The sequence below is a fragment of the Hirundo rustica genome, chromosome 1 (genome assembly GCF_015227805.2).
Source record: "Hirundo rustica isolate bHirRus1 chromosome 1, bHirRus1.pri.v3, whole genome shotgun sequence".
Classification (NCBI taxonomy): Eukaryota; Metazoa; Chordata; class Aves; order Passeriformes; family Hirundinidae; genus Hirundo; species Hirundo rustica.
In genome coordinates this window covers 42,838,081-42,859,494 of record NC_053450.1, presented here as the reverse complement: position 1 = coordinate 42,859,494, position 21,414 = coordinate 42,838,081, and the positions used below count along the sequence as shown (strand labels likewise).

Sequence of the window (21,414 nt, the reverse complement as noted above, 5' to 3'; positions counted from 1 at the left end):
AAGTGAGGACTTTCAAAGGTCCTTTAAATTTGAATTTGTGTTTACACTGGGTTTAAATATAAATGCTTTGCAATTCTGCTTCCCTCACCCCTGGAAGCTAACAGTGCTCAGTGTTTTACACGGGAGTTGGTGTCTAGTCCTGTGCAAAATATATTTCAGAACAAAGTTGCCAGATATAATTGAGAATCACTTGTGAAAAATTTGTCCTAAAGGACATGTCCCCAGACCACAGGAGATGCTATGTTGAGTCTTAAACGTCAGGTTTTCTGACTTAGTCCTGCACTTACACCACACCACTAGATGATGACATTTTATTGTGAAGGTTCACCAGTTCAGACAGCACTTCATAAACATCATCTGCTTCTTTAAAGTAGATCCTTGGCTTTCTATTACAGCTATTGTTTCCTCTTCTGTATGTGAAATAGGGAATTCCCCAGATTTCTCCCAAGAGTTTTTTTGTTGTTGTTGTTTTCTTTGGTTGCTGGGGTTTTTTTGTTTGTTTGTTTTGTGGGTTTTGTTTTGTTTTGTTTTTGGTGGGTGTTTTTTTTGTTTTTGGTTGGTTGGTGTTTTTGTTGTTGTTGTTGTTTGGTTTGTTGTTTGTTTTTTTTTTTTGTAATTCTGGGTTGTATTCTCTCCCTGGAAATCTTCTGGTTTAGTTTTATTTTATCAGTCACAAGCAAAGACTTATGGTAATGGTTGCCATCTGCAGAAAATGGTTTATTCTGCTTCTATCAGTGTGGTTTTATATGTTGTCTGTCAAACCAGACGTCATCTGTGCTTCTCTGTGCCAGGGTTGTATCTACAGAGAGGCCACATTTGTGCACCTGGTCTTCAGAGTCTTGGCCATGATACGTGGTAGTAGTATAAGAGTTAGAAAACCCATGAGCATAAATTCAGTGGTGTTGCTATCATAGCAAACATGATTTATATGCTTTCTGGATTCTCTCCCTACACTGTGCTTTTTAAATGGTTGTCAAATGAAACAGAGGAGCTTTTCTGATCTCTGCCTATTTTTCCTGGACTACTATACTTGCTGTTCAGGGCATGAATAATGTATTGCTTTAATGCTGTCCAAATTCTAGTTTATCAGTGTAGTATTACTTGAAACCACAGAAACAATTTTGATACTGACCTTAAGTTTTGAGATTTTCACAATAAGAAAATATTGCTGCTTTTGATCCCTATTTTTGTGCAATATGTTTCTGTAATCCTTCAAATGTAAAGATAGGTGTCATGAAAGTTCTGCAAATATTTTTATATATTTAGAACCAATTTCTAGAGGATGTATCTGTGTGTAGTGGGTTGGGAAGTGATGTGGAGTTCAGTTTTAGGGCAAGGAGGAGTGGGTATGTAGGTGCATGCATCTGCTTTCGACATATGGTCTTGTTCCCTTTTCTGTTTAGTAAATGTATCTTGTATTATTACAGCCTTATGTAGAAGAAGTTAGTGAAGATAACTGAAGTTTCTATTCTGCAAAAAGTAGAGTGAATTAAGGAACCCCTTTATAGTCAGACTACTTATTAGGCAGAATAAGCTAACAAATTAACATTAGGTGGATAGAAATACACAAAGAGAATCCTAAAACTGGGGAGAAAAGTATGTGGTATTTCCTAAATGGAAAATGACATGCTTATTTAAATATAAACAAACAAATGCAAATGCTTGTGTGTAGGATGTAGTGAGGTGTGTGCATATACATGGGGTTTTTTCACTGTGGTGTTGGAGAGCGTGGGTGACTTGTTAAATTCAATTTTCAATTTCTTAAATGCTTTCTCCTTAAGTAGTGGTTGTCTCATTAAGTAGCCTAAATGTAATTGTGCAGTTTTGCTATTTTACATAGGGTAGGCTTTCCGTTCCTTCAGTAAGTGCATTCCAGGAATAATACTACTTCTACTTGGCTGTAGTGATGCAATTTTGAAGGACTTCTGTTAATAGTAAAATGGAAAGAAAAAAAAAAATAATCTCTTATTTGATGCTATTCTTGAAAATTGACACAAATTGTCAACTTTTGATCTGGAAACTCAGTTCTTCCTCCCTTCTAAGTGATTAGTCCATAACAGAATCAGTTGGCTTTTGTCTGTTTGAAGGTAAAATGCATTTAACATGTCTTAGGTTTCGAAGTGTAAATTTGGCTGTAGCAGATGTCAGTAAACATGTCAAAAGGATTTTTATCCTGAACTCCTGGTATGTATTAAAGTTACATTAATGGTCTGAACTGTAGCAGCTGTGGAAGATTGTAAGTCAGCATTTTGAATAATAAGGGTTTAATTGATGCACTTGTGATTATATTTTCACATTATTTTGACATAAGAATGTAAAACTCAGGAGGAATCTTTTCTCCAAGAATGTTCAAAGGCTTGTCTGAATCCTGAAAATATATTCCCCTTTATGCCTAGACTAAATAATCTCGCATCATTATATGACGCAACTGTGTTTGTTCTTATTCTGAATTTTCTTAACTAAGCTTTTGTTTTAGTCTAATAATATAATTAGTGTGTAGTTTGCTTTTAATGAATTGATAACTGTAGAACACAATGTAATACCTACCTTTCTTCTGATATCTAAAAACTTACATTTGAGAAGAGCTATAGTACATTAGTACATTTGTGTAGTTGCTGTCCTAGCACTGAAAGGAAAATACTGTGTGAGTTGTAACCTAAATCATTAGAACATCAATATAGATAAACTGATTGGACTTTTGGCAAATAGAAAGCAAGGTCTTGCTCCACTGCAGTTCTGCCTTATTTTGTGACCCTAAACACCTGTGAAATTTTGGAGATTTTAAAAGACAGATTATTTTTATTAATATTGTCATTATTATTGGTTTTATTCAAGCTACATCTGCTGCAATGTCTCACCCGTTTTTCTGACCAAAATGAAATTACTGTTGTTGTGAGCTGGGGAATGCAGATCATCCAGGCAGCAATTTAGTTTACTCTGTGCATGAGTATCTCTTTGGTGATTGGGAGTGGGATATGCAAAATGATGCAGTGTTTTAGTTACCATAGAACCTGATGGCCACTTGTTGCTACTGAAGTAATTTGAGTGCATGCTGCATTGTCATCTAGACCGAGAACTTCCAATTAAAATAGTTGCCAGTAAGACAAACACAAAATTGATACAATGGGTGCCAAAATTTGCACTTCTGCATTTAGGCAATAAAGCTGCCTGTCACACAATTCCTAAAAATGGTGCAGCCGGATGCCCAGAACTGCCTGAGCACTTCTTCAAAGCTGCTGCACCAAAGCTGCTGTCACAGTCCCTCTCCCTTCTCAAATTGGCTTTTTTCGCTTCCCTCATCCCAAATTTTCAGTGCTGAGCACAGTTCCCAGAGCTTGCTGGTCTGAGAGTTAACAGCTCTTTAATGAAAATTATTCCTTTTTTTTTTTTTACTTTTAATGCAAACTTTGGGCTCAGGTTTGTGGCCCCAAACATTTTATGAAATGACAACATGCACAGTATTTTTAGTTGCTTCATGCTTCAAACATTGCAAGTTTTTTGGTCAGAATGCTAATAGGTCACTTCCAAGTTCCAGAGAAAAAGATTTGCAACTTTTAAAAAATTTGCTAGCTGTAGAGTTCAGTTGGAAGGACAAATATCAAGCATTTTTACTTGGGGAAGAGGAAAATGAGGAGAGTATGTTTAATAGTATCTTGAAGGACAAATTTCTAAATGCTCTTCTGAGGTGTTGAATTAACTTCTATGATTTTAGCATTATCTCGTCACCTTCGAGCTTCCTTTATCTTATAAAAAAGGGGACACGCACATCCTACATGCGAATTTTGTATTTTCTATGTGTAAATACACATTGACATGTGCTACCAGAATAGAGAAGAAAATGACAGTTTTCCGTTATTTTCCCCTTGGGAAGCACTGCTTTAAGAATGGAAGTGAAATTGAACCATCATAATCTCTCAGTCTGGTTTGAGATAGTGGAGGCATGAGGCCAAAAAACTATTGGTGACTGCCATGGCAACCAGTCAACTATTGCTTTTGCAAGTATGTTAAAGTATGCAGACATGCACTGAGGCTCTTTTTCTCTTTGCCTGTAATTGAGAAGAATTACCTTAATTCTTCTTAATAGTACTACTTTATGCAAGCTTTATAATCCTTATAAGGAAATGGATAATACAAATTATGGATGTTTGTATTTCAGGGCTCCTTTCTTTACAAGTTTTCCATGTCAGCTGCTAGCCTGTTCTTAGAGAATTACAGTCCATTAAGTTTAATTGTGTAAGGATTGTATTTGCTTAATGGGACATTTCAAGTGTATGTTCCTGATAAGTTTATGTGTGTGCTTATTTTCTACAATAGTTGTAAATATCTGTGATTGTCTCTCTGGGTCCTGCAATGTATGTAATACCCATATTATGGCAGTCATGTCACTGAATGTAATGTAACACACCTATGTTACAGCACACACATTTTTATTGTAACTTAGATCTCAAAGGAGTTTAAAAGTCTGTACTCTGAAATCTTTTTCTGTACTGTGAACAATTAGCACAGCTAAATGTGTCAAACTTAAGAGAGTATGTTAGCAGTTAGCACTTCTGACTCTCTCTATAAAGTGTGTATTTGCAGCAACATTACAATTTTCAATTACTATGCCTTACTCAATTGACGGTCGCTTTATTTTCCTTCTGTTCCCCCAAAGTTTAGGCATACGACCTGAAAGAAAATCTGTAAACTTTGTGTTGGGCTTCATTTTCTTTGTTCTTTATCCAAACAGAGCTAACTTTAACTGAGTACATTTAATGTATTTTTCAAATACAAATAGTTTCATTGTTTGGTGCTCTTTGGTTTATTTGGAAAAGCAATTAAATTAGTCTTCTGTTTCTTTAGCCAGCATATAGGTGTTCTCATCAATGTTAGAAATCATTTTAGATGAAGGTGGTGCTTTTGTGTATGTACATGCTGTCATCACTGACACAGTATTTCAGACGTGGTAAGACATTTCCTGCCCTGAAATGTTTGCTCTTTAAAGTAGTTTTAACAGTGCAAAACCACAAAATTATCTAGAAAAGTTAGGCTGTGGAAGGACTTCTGGAGAGGAGGAAAAGGGTTGGAAGAAGCTGGAAATGAAGAGGAGGGAAGAAATGAAGGGACTATTTTAGGCTTTGGGGGCAGTTCCGCAGGATTTGTGAAGCAATAAATGGGGCAAAGGGAAGCACAGTCAAGTGAGAAGAATGTGCAGTGAGTGGGAGTAGAAGAAAATGAATGTAATGTGCTGCACTGCCCAGCAGCCTAGTGTCTCCTTAAGCTGCCAGTGCTGTAGCCATCAATGCTGGCACTGCTGCAGCTGGAAGTGCAGAACCTCAACTTCAAGATCCTTCTATGTGTACCTGTGGATATTGTTAACAAAAGATTTTCCACTTAGTGCTGAGCATTATTGCAGAAATTATGCCTGTATTACATTTGTATTATACAAAACTGTGCCACTTGTATTTCCACTCTCCCTCATTTTCTTTTTTCTTTTATGATAAGTGCTTTTGTAAAGGTTTTCACAGGAAACTGTAGATCAACCAAAGAGGAGAAATCAGTGTGAATAATTTGTACTTTACTGAGTATCTGTGTGCAATCCCTCATTTAGTTGATTATTCTGGAATTGCTTCCTTTAATCTCAAAAATAACATGCTTACAGTTATCATCTACTTTTGGAAAGAAAATACATAATACGAAAGATTTGAAAGTCTTTGACTGTTTCCTGATCTATCTGTACAGTGACATTACTGTGAGAAGCATTTTCTTTTTTTAGAAACTACTTTTTTAAAAAGCTTGCAAGATGGTTATACAGTTCATAAGTGTATTGGCTAAAGATAAGAGAGAAGCAATTTTATATGGAAGGATATAATTTGCTTAGAGCAAATGATCTGTTTGAAGGAAAAAAACACCAAACTTTTGAGAACTATAGAAGGGCTTAGTGCTAAGTGCTTGTCTGCTCTCCCACAGTTATATCTGTTTGTCTAGTAAAAGATATTACCTCCTGTTGCAAGTATTTGTTCTCTCTGAAGGCTTGGATTAAAACAAAACAATTGCTTGAAGATGAAAATGTATTTCCTCCTTTAACAGTACCTACTGAATCCTGCAGGTGTTTAGTCTAGGTGCTTTAGGATTTAGTTCATAAATAATAATTTGGCTTTTAATCATGCCTTTCAGTTGAGTCCTCTTGTTCCATCCAAGCTTTAACCAGGATGATTACCATAGCATCACCTAAACCAGAAACAATAAAACTGAGGTTTCATGGCACGGATCCACCAACTCTAACAAATGAAACTGAGTGAATAACTATAAACAAAGAATGTGAAAGTAGGTTATCAAACAATGTGATAACATCTGTTCCTCAGAAACATGAAAGTAACTATTTCTGTGTCAAGAACGAAACCCTGTTTAAGTGGTATTATAAGCTGACTGCAATTTTCCTGTGTGCCCAAACTTCGTATAATGTTGAGGCTTCTGTGCAAAATGATGTAATTATCTGCATGCCCTATCAGAGTCAGGTATTTATATTTGAAAGCCTGGGTCTCTGTCATCTGGAGGATTCTTATCAAGATGAGAGCTGAACTGCGTGGGATAATATGCAGTTGCATGAGAGGAGACCTGGTTCTGTCCCTGAATAGTTTGCAAGATGCAACACGTGAAGTGGCGTCTCCCCCCTCCCCTCTTTTTTTTTTTTTTTTTTTTTTTTAAGAAGGGAATGGAGAGCAAGGGTTATGGTAATTCACTTGAACATTACATTGGCTAACAGTATCCATAAATTGTCCAAATTGTCTTTAACAGCCAGTCATTTTCCCTGAGAGAAACTGGAGACGTCCTTGTATGATGGGAAAAAAAAAATTAGACAAAGCAGGAAAAGCACTTGTCGGTTTGTCCCTGTTAACATTTTTAGCATTATTTGGTCTGTTAGAAGTCGTCTATTACTCTGATTACAGACTGATGGTGGGATCAATGGTAATGAGATAATTACTGGTAATTAGGAAGTGATAGATTGAATTCTTAATGCTAAAGAAGTCAACTTAAACTACTAAAATGATGCTTTTAAGAGATGCAGTTGCAGTGCAAATGGTAGAGATGCCAAGACTGCAGCAGGGTCTACAGAGTCCAAATCAGTGTCCCTTAACTGATGTTGAGTAATCTTGTTTTGTGCTCATTTTGCACTTCAGCAGTTCACTGTCCCCTACCATTCTTTCCTGTCCTTGTGCACAGCAGACAAGAGTTTTGTTCAGTCTTACCTTTGGGATCACCATCTAATTCTACATACACAGAGTATGCTCAGAAATAAATAGTGCTTCTTGCTTTCCAGACAGATTTTGTGTAAAAAGGCGCTTGGACTGAGACGAGAGCCTCACCTGTTTCGGTCGGCTGATCCATGCCTCAGAACAACCTGTTCTGGGAGAGGCAGGCTGGAACAACTTGTGGATGTATCTCCAGAGGCATAGCCTGCTTAACCTGTTTGCCTTGTGAAAGCTGAGGTTTCTGCTCAGGATTAGAAGTTACGGCTTCGATTTCATCTTCCTTGCCACTTGTGCATTCTTTACCTGGCAAAAAAAAAAAAAAAAAAAAAAAAAAAAAAGTCAGTAAATATCATCTTTGCATTAGGTCTATAAAAAATCTGGTTTGTTGTAATATTAATTACTCTTCTCCCCAGAGTTGTTCTTTCAAAGATCAGATTTTCATGTTGATTTTTGTCTGTGCAAAATCTTATTTTAATGTTCTTTTTTGGTTCTTGTTTTCTACAGCGATTAGTGCTGAATGCAGGATACTGCCTGCCAGTGGTGTATGTGTACAGGATTGTGTTTGAGAAAGCTCAAACCAAACAAAAACACACACCTCTCCCTGGACAAAAAAGAATGCACAGCCAAACATACTGCATGCAATCATAATCGTCACCTCATTTTCCACTTCAAGGCAGTATGAGCTAAACAAGATATGGGAACTGATAAATGATGATACAAGTTATTTATTTTGTTAATTATTATTTCATGTGTGATATAAACCACCATTTTGTGGGCTTGTGTACTGTGCTTCAACTTCCTCACTCTGTGAAGTGTACGAGGGAGTTTTCCTGTCCTTCCACAACGTTTCTTGGTTTCAAAAACTGTGCAGGAAGCCCAGCATCGGATAACTGGCTCCTGGATCTGACAGCAGCCATACATAACCATTCCATTAATTTGTGCAGAGTTCCATGAAAGCCCTTTCAACTCCTTCAGTTCTTGAAAGCATCTCTGAAATTGTCCCATTTGCTTTTCTTTTGATAAACAGCTACTGGTACTTTTCCTTTGGATTGAATCCTACTTTTGGTGTTGCCTTTTCAGGTAGTAGCTAATGCAGCTGTATTTTGACAGGGCTTGCAGAAGAAATGGTGTCAGAGGTGGATAAGACTTCCCCAGGAGCTCTTCAGAGGGAAGCCCAGCACTGTAAGCAGTGGTGTATAAGGTTTGGGAGCTGGCCTGCTTCCTCCAGAGATAATCATGAATCAATTTCCTTTATGATAGGAGGCTCTGGGCTGCTGGATGCAATGAATCCTTTTTGATTAGTCATAGAAGAGAAGTCCTAACCACTTGTTTAAAGGTCTCAAAACACCATTAAAGAGGAGATGAGGGTGAGTCTGTGACCAAATTCTGCTTTGAATAATTACAGTGTTGCTGCCTACACTTCTCCTCCATATTCAAGTAGATACTGCATTCTTCTTTGCTACTTGGCATAAATGATTTTGTGTGCTAATAACTACTGCATTCCAGCCCTGGGGTGGTGGCAGCTGGGAGACAGCAAAAATTCATTCCCATGTCTGTGTGAAGGGAGATGTCGCTGAGGTTTAGCGGTGGCCAAGCAGGGAGAAAGAAGCTCAGTGGAGCTTGCTCTTGGAGAATCCCAGAGAAGCGCTCGAGGTGGCTGTCCCAGTGCTCAAGGAGCACATGGCTCTGTTTCCTGTAATGGCAGCCACAAAGTGCTAATGTGTGTGGAGCAGGACGTGTCATTTCCTAGTGCACTGAACCAACACCACTGATAAATATTTAGGACAGATCAGATGGTCTGAGTGCGTGTGCTGGGGAGGAATGCTGTACTTGGCTAAACAACCAGGCATTATCTGAGATCCATTTTAAATATGTGCTGTCTCTGTAATAACACTGGGTGGTTGTTCCAGATACAAAATTTCAGTTAATCTGCTGTGTCAGTTTGGGCTTGCAAGTCCAGAAAATACCTTATTAGTGATTTATGTCTTTCATTGTTGTTTTTTTCATACGATTATCTCTGCCCACGCACTGCTACCTAATCTTGTACTTTTGTGTGCTGTTCCTGTGGTTATTCCATGAGAAGAGAGCTTGGTGTCACCCACAGAGCGGCACACACTTAAGGCTGCACTTCAACATAAAGTTTCTTGTATGAAGGAATATTTGAATTTTATCTCTCTAGAGTAACAGTAGGTAGCATACCAAGAAACAAATTATTTCTAAAGCTACTAGGAAAGTATATTTGGCATAGACTTCAGCACGTCAATTAAAGCTTCAGAAAACACAGAGCTTTGAAGGGAACTGCGAGCTTTAAATCCTTTGTGTCTTTAATTTTCTTTATAAAAAGCTGGATAATATCCTGTACTATCTGTGTGCACAATGCTTGAATTAATTTTATGTTGATTAACTAAGGGAAAACTTCTTTTCTTTTACCTTTACCCTACTCCCTGTAAGCCTGCAAGCCAGCTTCTGGTGGAGTTAGCTTTGAGCATTCATTAGCATGGCCTGGGCCTTTGACATACTGTGCTGGTGATTTATGCTTGTGAATATTCATTGTGCTAAATCCAGTGGCTTTTCTGCTCACTCTTGTTTTTTAGAGTGTACCATGCAAGATACAAAATCTCCTTGCAACCTATAACCAACTGCCTGGGGTAGAAGTTGGCTGCATTTGAATCCCTTTGCATGCACAACAGCAAAGTACCTGCAGTGCAAATGCAGGGAAGACTGGATAAAAGAAGAGGCAACGGGATAATCACCTGAGTTCACCGAGTGTGTTTGTTAATACTGGTCAGCTTCCACCCATCCTGAGAGCTGTCATGAGAGGGCAGGTCGGAGAATTGCAGATCAATTGTGAAAAACACAAGGGAATCACAAAAGGGAAAAAGTTAGTCTGTGAAAGAACAGGCAGGGAGTAATTGAAAATGCTTCTAGAACCAGAGGCAAAGATACATGAATGAACAAGTAGGAAAGGAGATGCCACAAGAGTAATTTTACTCTGTATGTACAGTGATCAGTCTGAAACTCTGAAACACTGTTTCTGACATAACTTGGCTCTGTGACCTTGAGAAAGCCTGGTTCCCTAAGGGTGCTCTGAGAAACCCTGTTAGTTCTGCCATTTGAGCTAAGTTGTGGTAGGATAATAGGAGGGAAGAAATTTATATTATTTAGGGAATGAAATAACAGACTAAGTGACCTCCATCTGCAAAAGGTTATATCAATGTCTACATAGTATTTGATACCCGTTTTTTGTCTCTAAGACGTGCTGCAGCATGCTGAAGTATCTTAGTTTCTGCTGATGAACTTGTTCATAGTATCTGTGAACTTTTATTGGGCATCTTATCTGCAAAGTATCTTCGTATCTACTGGGAAAGGTTTACAATATTAACTGATGTATGGCAACTGAAAAATGAAAGTGTTTGATGAATACAAAGGTGAGGTGTGGATACTGATGTTTTTCTGCAGAAATCATTGAGTGATGTATCCTGGGAGAAGAGACAAGAGGGGGATGAGAAACCCACACAGCTTCTCATCACCTTTTAGCAATCACTGTCTGACAGCCTTTAAAAAGAATACAGATTTATTATTTATTTTAATAGGGTTGATATGTTAGCTTTCTTTTTGTACAAAAAGCTTTTTAAGGTTCTGCTTTCGGTGCTAAAGCTGGAAACTTCAAATGGAAGTGTAATGCTTCTCGTGTTAACTTACTGCTATTTTATTGATAAGAAATATCAAGTGCTTATTAAACTCATCAAATACAGATATTGCTTGTTTCCATGGCTGTTGAAGTGAAAAGGTAATTTTTTCAGACCTTTTAGAAGCAAACACTGTGCAGATTGCCAGGATACTGCCAGGGAACTCACAAGATGTTCAAGGTGAAGCCAGAGGTAGCTGAAGCAAATTTCTTGAGGATGGGGGAGGGAGTACTTGGTCACAGAAGTAACAGCATGGTATCTTCTGTGCTGCCTGTGTAGAAAACCCATGTATTTATGGAATGCCATCTCCATCCCACTGAAGTCAAGAGTTTTGTCTTTGAAAAATTTGGGCTAGGATTTTACAATTTCTATGGTTGGTTTTTTGGTATTTTTTCATACTTAATGAATGCAAATTGACAGGGGTAAACATACATTCTTTAGCAACCTTAGCTGCTTAGTGGGGAAGGTATTTGGTGTTTCTCACTTTGGTTTCTATTTTTACATGTGTACCATCCTCTATGTCAACTAATACCTGTGAGTGCTTGCAAAAATACATCACAAATTAATTAATCTGAGAGCACTTTCCTTTTTGATGCATTTTGATTAAAAATGCTTAAGCTTAAAATATTGGGTCATGGATGCTCCAACATAGTACTCAATGACTGCTTTCCTGTAGTCAACTCTTGACAGTAAAAATGGCAATAGTCTGTGCATTTATCCTTGTCATTTTTCCTTAAAACAAAGGGGAGCATTTATAGCTTTTCAAATGACACCAGTCACAGGGAAAATAGATTTATTTTAAAATCAAATAAAATGAACTATGTTTACTATTTTAGTGATAGAGATTGAGGTCAACCCCTAATTTTTTTTTTCAGTCAGCCCCTGGATATGGGCAAGTGGTTAGCATGATATAAAAAAGGGTGTTGTGGAAAGGTCTTTATGGGAAGTACATCTTAGTGAACAGTCTACTACAAAGTATTTGGAGGGACTGAGATATATGGGAGACAGTCATGAAAATCCCCAGGACTGGGGATGATTACATTTGGATCAAGTGTCAGAGGAAGGAATTGAGGTGGGGAAACAGCCTGTGTGTAGTGGGAAGCATTGTACTTTTGGCCACTGTAACCAAAATTACTATATTTCAAAATAATAAGCCATGTGGAAAAAACATTTTAATTTGACAGTTCTTTGTGCTTAGCAGTGGTACTCTTCTGAAACTCTAATGATATTACTGGGGGTATTATTAAAAACAAACAAACGACAAAATAACAACAAAACTCTTGGAAATTCTTTGTGATGTTTCAGATATAGATAAAAAAGGAACAATTTCTTCACTGTTTATCAATGTTTGTTTTAAAGTGAATCAAATAAGTGATTTTTTTTTTTTGCCAGCTTTTCTGCACCATATTGTTGGTAGGCTTGTCAGCTCATTTACTGGATACTTGAAAAGTCATGTTTGTTGTGTTTTGAAAATATTTTTCTCTTTAGATTAGAATTCTGATGATGGCTACAGTTAGAAAATGTACAGAATTGGAAGGATAAGGTTTTGTTCTTTGTTTTTCTTCTCCATTTTTAGAGTTTCCTCTTTTATAAAAAATTTCCAACTGACCAATTGGAAAAGCATCAACAACAAAAATCCACTTACAAGCAAACCAAACAAAAACCCCAAAATACAGTTTCCTTGGGGAAGTTCAGTCTAAACAAGTATACAGTCATAAATGTTAGCAGAAATTATTTATTAGACAATCTTGAGTTAGGAAAGCTTCTTAACTCTTAAACAGTTAGTGGGATTAAAACGTGCTTCATTTGAAGTGCTTCCCAAGGGCTTTTCTCATTTGCATTTCACTTTCTCAGAGAACTTCAGGTTTGCACCCTTTTTTTAGGTGCAGTGGATATCATAGATATTTGAGAAAAAATAAAGCATTCCTAAAGCAAAAGAGTGCATCAGAATGGTGTTTTAGGAATGAATTGCTTGCTTACTGCTTTCAGAGTCTTTGAAATCTTTTATTTCTGGCTCATTTCCAATATGGAAGGAGTTTGTTTTCAGAGAAATATTGTTGCCAAGGGACAGATGTTGACTATGTTGTGTTTAAAGGAGACTGATATTAATTACATTCTTTTAGCTATTCTACTTCTCTGGATAACTTTAAAAGGTCCTTCCAATTTCCAGAATACTTAGGTAAGCTCTCAGAACATGAGCACAGTGTCTTGGCATTTACATGAAAAATGTATTAGAGAACTGGCAAGAGCTGAATTTATTTTTGTGCAGTCGAGAAACACTGTTTTGAGATGATTAGTAATTAACATAGGACAGCTTTAGTGAATTTAGCAAATGCTGTGATTTCCCTCCCTTTCCTCTTTTGTATTTCAAGTCTTTATTTGAGACAATTCTCAACCTGTGTGGAGCATTACTTGAGCTGACCTAATGCTGGTGGTCCCAGTGACAGGACTGTCAGTGCCAACCCCACCAGAACTTGCAGACAGTGCTGGTTTGGTTGTTTTAGGGTTTTTTTGTTTTTTTTTTTTTCAATTAGCTCCTGAAGACTGAGCCCAGCTCATGTTTCTTAGTCTTTTGCCTATTTCAGTGGTTTAGATAATTTTGTTCTGTACTTGGTAAAATGCCACTCTCCAAGTATTTTTGCTTAATACTCAGTACTTGAAGAAACACTGGGTCAGGAGAACATAATGTGTGTAACAGCCATGCAGAGCTCACCTCAGGGAGCCAACCCAGCAGCCTTAACCTGCTTCTGCAGGAGCCCTGTAGGAGAGTAAAGTAAGTTCAGCCAAAGCAGGTGAATTTTCCCTCCCAGCCATCTTCTCAGCCTTCCATGTCTCTGCAGGGTGTTTTTTTCTATTTTTTCCTCCTCTCTTCTCATCCCTCCCTCAATGGGATGAGTTCAGTGTGTTCTGTGGGTTTCTGGGAGAAGAGCTCCAGCAAGGTTCTGTGGGGCTGAACTCCAGCCCTGCTGGCTCCCAGCCCTGACTGCTGACCAGTGATCCATCCTCCTTGGAGCTTCCTGGACACAGCCCAACAGCTTATGATCGACTTTTGAAACCTTCCTGGGAAGCTGTAGGCCTGCTGGACATGGATGAAGGCCTGCTTTAGCATTCAAAATCATGTTTTAACAAAAGGTTACATACTTGTTGCCAGCTACAAGTTGTCAATAGAGGCATGTGTTTCTTCCATCCATGCAGATTATGTAGCTGACTTTCCTATTTGCTTGAATCCCAATATAAAAGTTCTCTTTCTTTCAGCTTCCAGTCATGATCCCGTTAGCCTCTCTGTGCTTTCCTCAAAACTTGCCTTAGATGAAAACATTAGCATCATTCTCCAGACCTGGTTATTTAAAAAACCTAAGTGTTACTCATCTCAGTTGTCCCTCAAGAGATGATCCTTATATTCAGGAGTTGATGCTGACAAAAGATTAATGTGCATTTACAGTGAAGTTGTCCAAGTTATGTTAATAAATTGGCATTCCATTTGTGGATTACTGGGTAACATAAAACTGCCTGCATAAAGCTATCTCATTAGCATTCTGCTCAAATAGATTTATATCTTCCTTTGTTTAGGCAATTTCAACAGAAATAGCCGAGTATTCATCCGATAATGACAGCGCGGGAGAAGGCGAGACGAGCCTGGCGACCGCTGCTCCAGGATCCAGCGAGGGATTACAGCCGAGGTCAGCGGGGGACACGGGGGATGTCACAGCACGACCTGCCAGCGAGTGGCTGAGGTCAGCGCAGGCCCTTCTCCGCACCCCCGGCAAGCAGGCGGGAAAAGCCCCCCGAGCCCCCGCCGAGTCTGCCAAGAAGAGGAAGCTGCTGAGGTAAATCAACTGTCCACCTTAAGGAATTCTCTTTGGTTGTGGTGTTTTTGTTTTGTTTTTTTTCCTTTAATTATAAGTAAGACGATACTTGCCAAAGTGCTGGAGTGTGTTTCAAGGGTAAACATCTTAGAGACGCAAACACGAAAAACTTAAAGGATGTAATTTTTCTGTAAACAAGCAAAAAAGGGAAGAAAGAACTGAATTTAAAATTTCTAGTGAAAGCTCTCAATCTTGAACTCCTGTTCAAATTGATTGGGTTTTGCACTTTTAATAATGCCTTACAGATGTATGAGTGGACATACTTCTGTTCTACGTTCTAATCATTTCATTGCTTTGTGCCTCCCAAGAAAGTCTGAAAAAACACTGTACCTCAGATTTTAGGATTTTTTTTCTGGTCCTCTCCAGATTTGTCAGGCAAAATTATCCAAAATACTGTAGGAAAGGACTGGATGAGCAATAGTTCTGAAGAGCGTAGGACCGAGCGTTATGTAGGCAATGGGACAACGTGTCCTTAAGGTGAAATTTAAATGTCTGTGACTAAGTTAAATACATTAGAAAACTATGTAACTCCTGAAAGAAAGTAGCCTGAGATGGAGCAGTTGAAGCCTGACGTTCTAGCTAATTACAGCGCAGAAATGATCACTTGCTATATTGAATTAAGGAAAATTGTGTTAACTTAAATGGTATATGTGAAGATTATGCCTCAAACTGTGGGGACCACAATTACAAATGGTGCTGCATACACCCTGTTGTTTTAACAATGTTCTCCTCTTACAGCTGAATCTATATACAGTAATCAATTACTTGAAAAGTAAATCTTTAGTTAATAGGCATACCTAATTTTTCTCTGAATTATTCTTGGCTATTTCAGAATGATGTTTGAAGAAACAGGTTTGGACATCCTAATTACTTAGGATCTCTATACTTAAAAGTGCTTTGCTTGTGCAATCAAGCTTTATTCCTTGTTACTTTAGAAAACATGCATACACAGCTGTACTAGGTCAGACCAAAGCTGTAAACCCAAAAAATGCCTTTTAGTGGCCAAAAGCAAATAAGTGTGAATGTAATAAAAACAGGACAAATGTGCAGTGGTATTTTGCCCAGGTGCTCTTCCAGATTTAAGCAGTTCCTGAGATGTTTGTTGCCATTAGTGGATTTGTCATCTAAATTCCAGCTTCATTTAATGACCTTTACTATCAACAGTCTAAATGCAAAAAATATTTTACGGCAAAGATACTCTGACACAAGTGTATAAGAGAATACATTGCTTTAAAAACAAACAAAAAAACCAAGACCAAATCATCCAGAATTATATAGAATGTAGTCTGTCTGGAGTGGCCAGAGGAGCAGAGCTTACAGGGCTTTTTACCCTCCATCCTGTGGTTCCACTTTGGGCTCCTTTGGGAGCAGGGAAGCAGGCAGGAAATTCCTTAGTTATGAGTGTTGTTTATCTAGTTATTTTGCTCATGCAGGTAATTGTCATCTTTTCACTCTTCCTGTTCAGGGCATTAATTCAATGTGTCTCTCCCATCCTTCCTTTTACTGCTGACAGAGAACATTTTCATTAGGGTGATAACAGTGGATATAAGTTTACATCCTCAATAGGAGAGCACAGGTCTTCAGTGCTGTGGATTGAAGGCCAGTTTGGGGAAAGGTTTGTCAGCTTCTTGACTGATGAAGTGACAATCCCTTCTTTGTGGTTAAATAGCTAAAAGCTACAAAGCAGTTGTGGGTTTGTTATTTCTCCTTCCTACCTACCTCTGCTGCAGGTCGAGGCCCCAGCATAAAAAGCAGTGAGCAGGGGAATCATCCTGAAGCTGGATCTGGCCCATGAGCTCCCACTCAGATGGACCATTTGGAACTGCTCAGTAGATGGAAGAGAGCTATGAGTCTCTGCTTAGCTGGGCTCTTTCTCCAGGCCAGTGCCTAGGGAGCATGGGCTGAGCAGAGATGGTGCAGGTGGCAGAGCTGCCATCTTCCTATGTGAATTCCTGTGCAGTAGGTTCAACTTCAGATCCAGACTGTATTGGTATGCTTATTTCATGGAGGAGTCTGATGTAGGTAGAGTAGCTCTCCTCCTGTTTTGTTTCCCCTTTAAAGAAAATAGGAAATATTTCTATTTTTATATCTCTTTGCTGTTTGATGTGCGTAAATCTATCTGCCAAAGTAGCGATAATGTTTTCAAGACATTTTAGCTTATATTTTCTGTAGAAATCTTACAGTCATGCTGCAATCTGTGTTTATATTTGCATTGTCTGATTGCAGCTATGCCTCTGTTACATAAATGGGTACAGTTTTCTGTACAACTTCAAAGAAACCCCCCTCAACCCCCAAATCCCAAGCAAAACCAAACCAACCAAAGAAAAGACCCATAAAAGTCTCTGGAAAAATTCAGATACAGTTCTTTCTACTGTCCTCTCTTCCTGGAAACCTCCTGGTGCTAAAATGGAAATGGGTAGTTGCTTGAATGGGAGGAAAGAGTATTGTGTGTTTGACCCTATTACAGGTGCAATTGTCATACACTAAAAAAATTGAGATGCAACCAACCAAAGCAACAGAAATCTTCAGAAGTAAGCTAATTATGGATGATTAAAATTTTTTTTTTGTGATCCTAGCACTGGAAATTTGACTAAATTCAACAACTTTGAGTGCAGATAAGATGAAAGCCCATCTATGTCCCCAAATCAACATGCACAATATACAGTGCTGCTGCTGCTGGTGATGGGCCAGATTTGAAGGGGCATGTTGCAGTTATCCTCTGTTAGAGCTTAAGTGGGGTTTTGGAAAACGATTGGTGTCAGAAGACAAGAATGATGCGGTGGAAGCAATTTCTCCCCAGCAGTATCTACTGCCAAATTCTCATATGTTTTCTTGTATCCCCTGTAATGTGAGTTTTTGTTTTTCAAAGTGTCCTAAGTAAAGATTATCCTTCTTTCTGCCATGGTCCCTAGGGGAGAGCAGGTAGTCTGTGTGGTGGGGGTTGTCCTTCAGGGGTGTTGGTGGTTCTGAAGAGCTGTGCTGGAGGAGATGCCAGTTTGTCATGCTGGAAGCAAAGCAGATCATCTCTCACTCACAGCCATCAAAGCCACTGCTCAGGACATCCTCCCCTGAAGCACTGGTTTTATGTGGTTGTATAGTTTCCCTCCTCTATTTAAACAAGACTGTTGATGGATGCAGTGGGAATATATCATTTTCCCAGGTTCACTGCCAGATCCATGGCCTTGTACTGCACCTGTGAGCTACTGAGTTGAGAATTAGGTGCTGCTAGTAGTACTTGGTACTGAGATGAATTGCCATGGTCAAGAGGTGTTAGGTTTACATGCTCCTGCTCTTTTATTACACCCCAAAGCTTCAGTTTCTCAGCTTGAGCCAGCACTTCATGGGAAAATTATGCAAATGGTTTGTAAACCTGAGGGGAGAGAGTATATATTGCAAAGGACGGTTTTCAAGAAGCTCTTGTAACATTTAAAATTCACGTTAATGCTATGGGGCGAAATGTCTAAACTGTGTTAGTTCCAATTCTTTCAAAGTTACTGTGTGAAAGAATGGAGAAATGTAGAGTACTGCAAGTTTTAACATTTATTACGTAGATTAAACAAATAACTTGGTTAATTCAGTATTTTTAGAGACAAAAGCTCAAAATACATGTACTCATCTTCTCTTGTCTACAAGTAAACCTTTATTAAAGGTTTTCTGAACAGTTTCCTTTTTCCATTAGGATTTTATTTCCATCAGAAAAAAGAGCCTGAGGTTCATTGCAGGAAATAAATATCTTAAGTTATAAAATGTTAACTCTGTATCTAAATCTGTCATGTTGCAAGAGCTTATAGTTCTGAAGAATAAGGTTTAGCTTTTTGTTTGTTTTTTTTTTTAATACTTGAGTGGCTGTTTATAGTTAAAGAGAAACAGGATTTCCCAAGATTTTATTTTAAATTGTCTTATATCTACTTGTGTGTAGACCACATACAAATCTGATCAGCTAAAATTAACTTGTGTTATCAAAAGAGGAGAAAAATTACAGAATGTCCTGGTACTATGGGCAGAAAAATGAAACCCAGTTGTCACATGAGGCCAATTGAGGTCCTGAAAATAAAGGAAATTGCCAAGGAAAGAAGGAGCTGGCACAAATGAAGCAGACTTTTACTCTAAAATTGTGACTGTTCTTTCTTACATGCATCCACAAGTGGCATGAGGGTGTAACAACAACAGACTAGCCCTTTAGCTGGTCATGTTCTTACGCTAATTTTAACTATTTCTATTTAACTTTTCTTTGCTAGTGAATTTCTTGTCGGATTTGGAAAATATAAATGAAGAATATCATGGCTGCAGTACAGATGTACCACTTGTCATCACTGGCAGTGTACACAGTAAAATTACTTTGCACTTAGAGAAAATTAAAATGTATTTTCTCTTTTAGAAAGTGTGGATGGTTTCACTGTGCTAAATGTTTGGTACTAATGGGGAAAAAAAAGCACCATGTTTGTCATTGGTCACAGCCAGCACAGCCTCATGAGGGAGAAATCCTGCTTGTAAACCCATCTACGACCGGGCAGCTCACCCGATCTAGGAAAGCCAGTAGATGTGATCTTTTTGGACTTCAAATAGTAGCTTCCAGACCAAATGTCCAGCACACAGCTGGATAACCATGCTGAACAATTGGTGAACAACTGGCTCACAGGTCAGGCACAAAGGGTTACAGTGAATGGGGTGACACAGGCTGGGGCCTGGGCACTAGAGGGATTTTGCAGGGCTTCATCCTCCACCCAGTTCTCTTCAACCTTTAACCACTTTCACTAACCACTGAGATGCAGGACTCAAAGGATACTAAATGAGTTTGCCAATGACACTAAATTAGGAAGAGCTGTCAACTCTCTTGAGGGCAGAGAAGGCCTGCGGAGAGATCTTGAGAAATTAAGAGGATTGGGCAATCAGCAACTGCATGAAGTTTAACAAGGGCAAGTGCCGGATTCTGCACCTAGGACGGGGCAATCCCGGCTCTGCGTACAGACTGGGGGATGAGATGCTGGAAGGCAGGGCTGCAGAAAGGGACCTGAGGATCCTGGTCCATGGCAAGCTGAACATGAGTCAGTAACGCCTTTTTTATTTCTTTAGCAAGTACCCGATGGAGTGGAAAGGAGTGGAAAAGTCAGTTACTTCACCAGTTAATGTGAAAGTAAGAGAGAAGCTTTCTCCTTGCTTTGAAATGAGAGAAGGTGGAAATTGCCCAGTCTTGAGATGGGGATATATATTTGTTTTGAATTATATGGAGTCCTGTGCATACTGTGTACAAGGCGACAACTCGGAAAAGAGTTTTGACTTCAAATTAAGTCTGTAAAAGAATAAACTTGGATGAATAAAGGGTTATTTTTGATAAGTGCCCTGCTGAAAGAAAACCCTAATAAATAAACACAAAGACATCTCCAACACTCAGAAAGATTGAAAATTACTTTTCAAAATACAGCAGACTCACTAATGCTCTTCTGTTGTTGCTTTCAATTAGGCTCATTGGAGTTGGAAGATACAAACCAGCCTGAAAGTCACAGATCAGGCTCAGTATTTTTGCTGATAGCTGTCACAAAACTCTTCAGTCTTGCTGTTAAAGCTTGTGGGAAGGGCAACTACCAGAACCTGAGCTGTTGTACAGGATGCTGAGCTTTCTTACTGTCATCAAAGCTGTCTTTCATGTGGCTATTGTTGGACATGGACAGTAAAGGCAATGTGTTGTTTTAAATACAGTATTTCAACAAGCTCAGATTTAGTATGGAAATAGGACACGAATTGCTGCTTTTACATCTGTCTGCCTTCAGGGAATTAAAGGAACAAAATAGTTGTGCTGGAAGTTTTGTGATTAAAAATAAAAAGGTTGTGGGCAGTGGAGATTGTATCTGAGCAGCCTGACTTCGCCGAGTTTTGCATTAACAGTTTGCCAAATGTGTTCAATTTGCTCATATTAAAACATTTTGGGAGCAAGTTTGAAGTGCTAGTCAGGAAAGTATACATCCTAAACTAGTTTTTATTATTTCAATCAAACAGTTTGTCAGTTCCCTTGATTACAGAATTGATACATTAGTAATCAAAATATATTTGCCAATGTTATACACATGCCCCCAGATGTTAGCTTACCTCTTGCTGCACAGCCAGGAGTGACTCTAACTCTGTATAATTCACAGGATCTCACAGAACATGCAGGAGTATTTTACCGTGTGGGTACCTGTACTGTTTTGGAAGGAATGAGTAGTTTTCAAATGCTGTTGTCAGCAAATCTGTTAGCCTGTGTAACAGAAATCACCTTCTCCTTTGATTTATGTGTTTGAGCTAAAAAGGGGGTTGATCCTCCTGGGTTGTGGTGGTATTTAAACTCCTTTGTTTCTACCTTTTTAAAGAAACAAACCATAAAATACCAACTGTTGTTCTGGCCATACAAGGTCTTTTTGTGCATGGCATGTCCTTGGACTATGTTTTCTAATTTCACAAGCTATGAAAGAGTATAGAAACAACATTTCCAATGACCAGCTGATAACCTCTCATAAATGCATTCTCAGGTATATTTTATGTTCTGCAACCAAGCTGATGCAAATTGCTTTATGGTGTTTTCTGTTACAACTATTTTTTAACTGCATTTGGAATGTGAATGGAAGTATGATGATTGATAAATATCAGTGTACT

The 21,414-nt window shown here is 38.5% G+C and overlaps 1 protein-coding gene across 5 annotated transcripts in view; it reads left to right on the top strand.

Annotated features, from left to right (window-relative positions):
* SPIDR (scaffold protein involved in DNA repair) overlaps positions 1 to 21,414 on the top strand; it is a 194,785-nt gene that overhangs the window by 37,351 nt on the left and 136,020 nt on the right. For all 5 annotated transcript variants that reach the window (XR_009208127.1, XM_040070770.2, XM_040070780.2 and 2 more), the window contains exon 6: positions 14,492 to 14,748. Coding sequence is in view for 4 of the 5 variants with exons in the window: in XM_040070770.2 (XP_039926704.1) it covers positions 14,492 to 14,748 (257 nt within the window). In the remaining variant the exon portion in view is untranslated. The remainder of the gene's footprint in view (positions 1 to 14,491; positions 14,749 to 21,414) is intronic.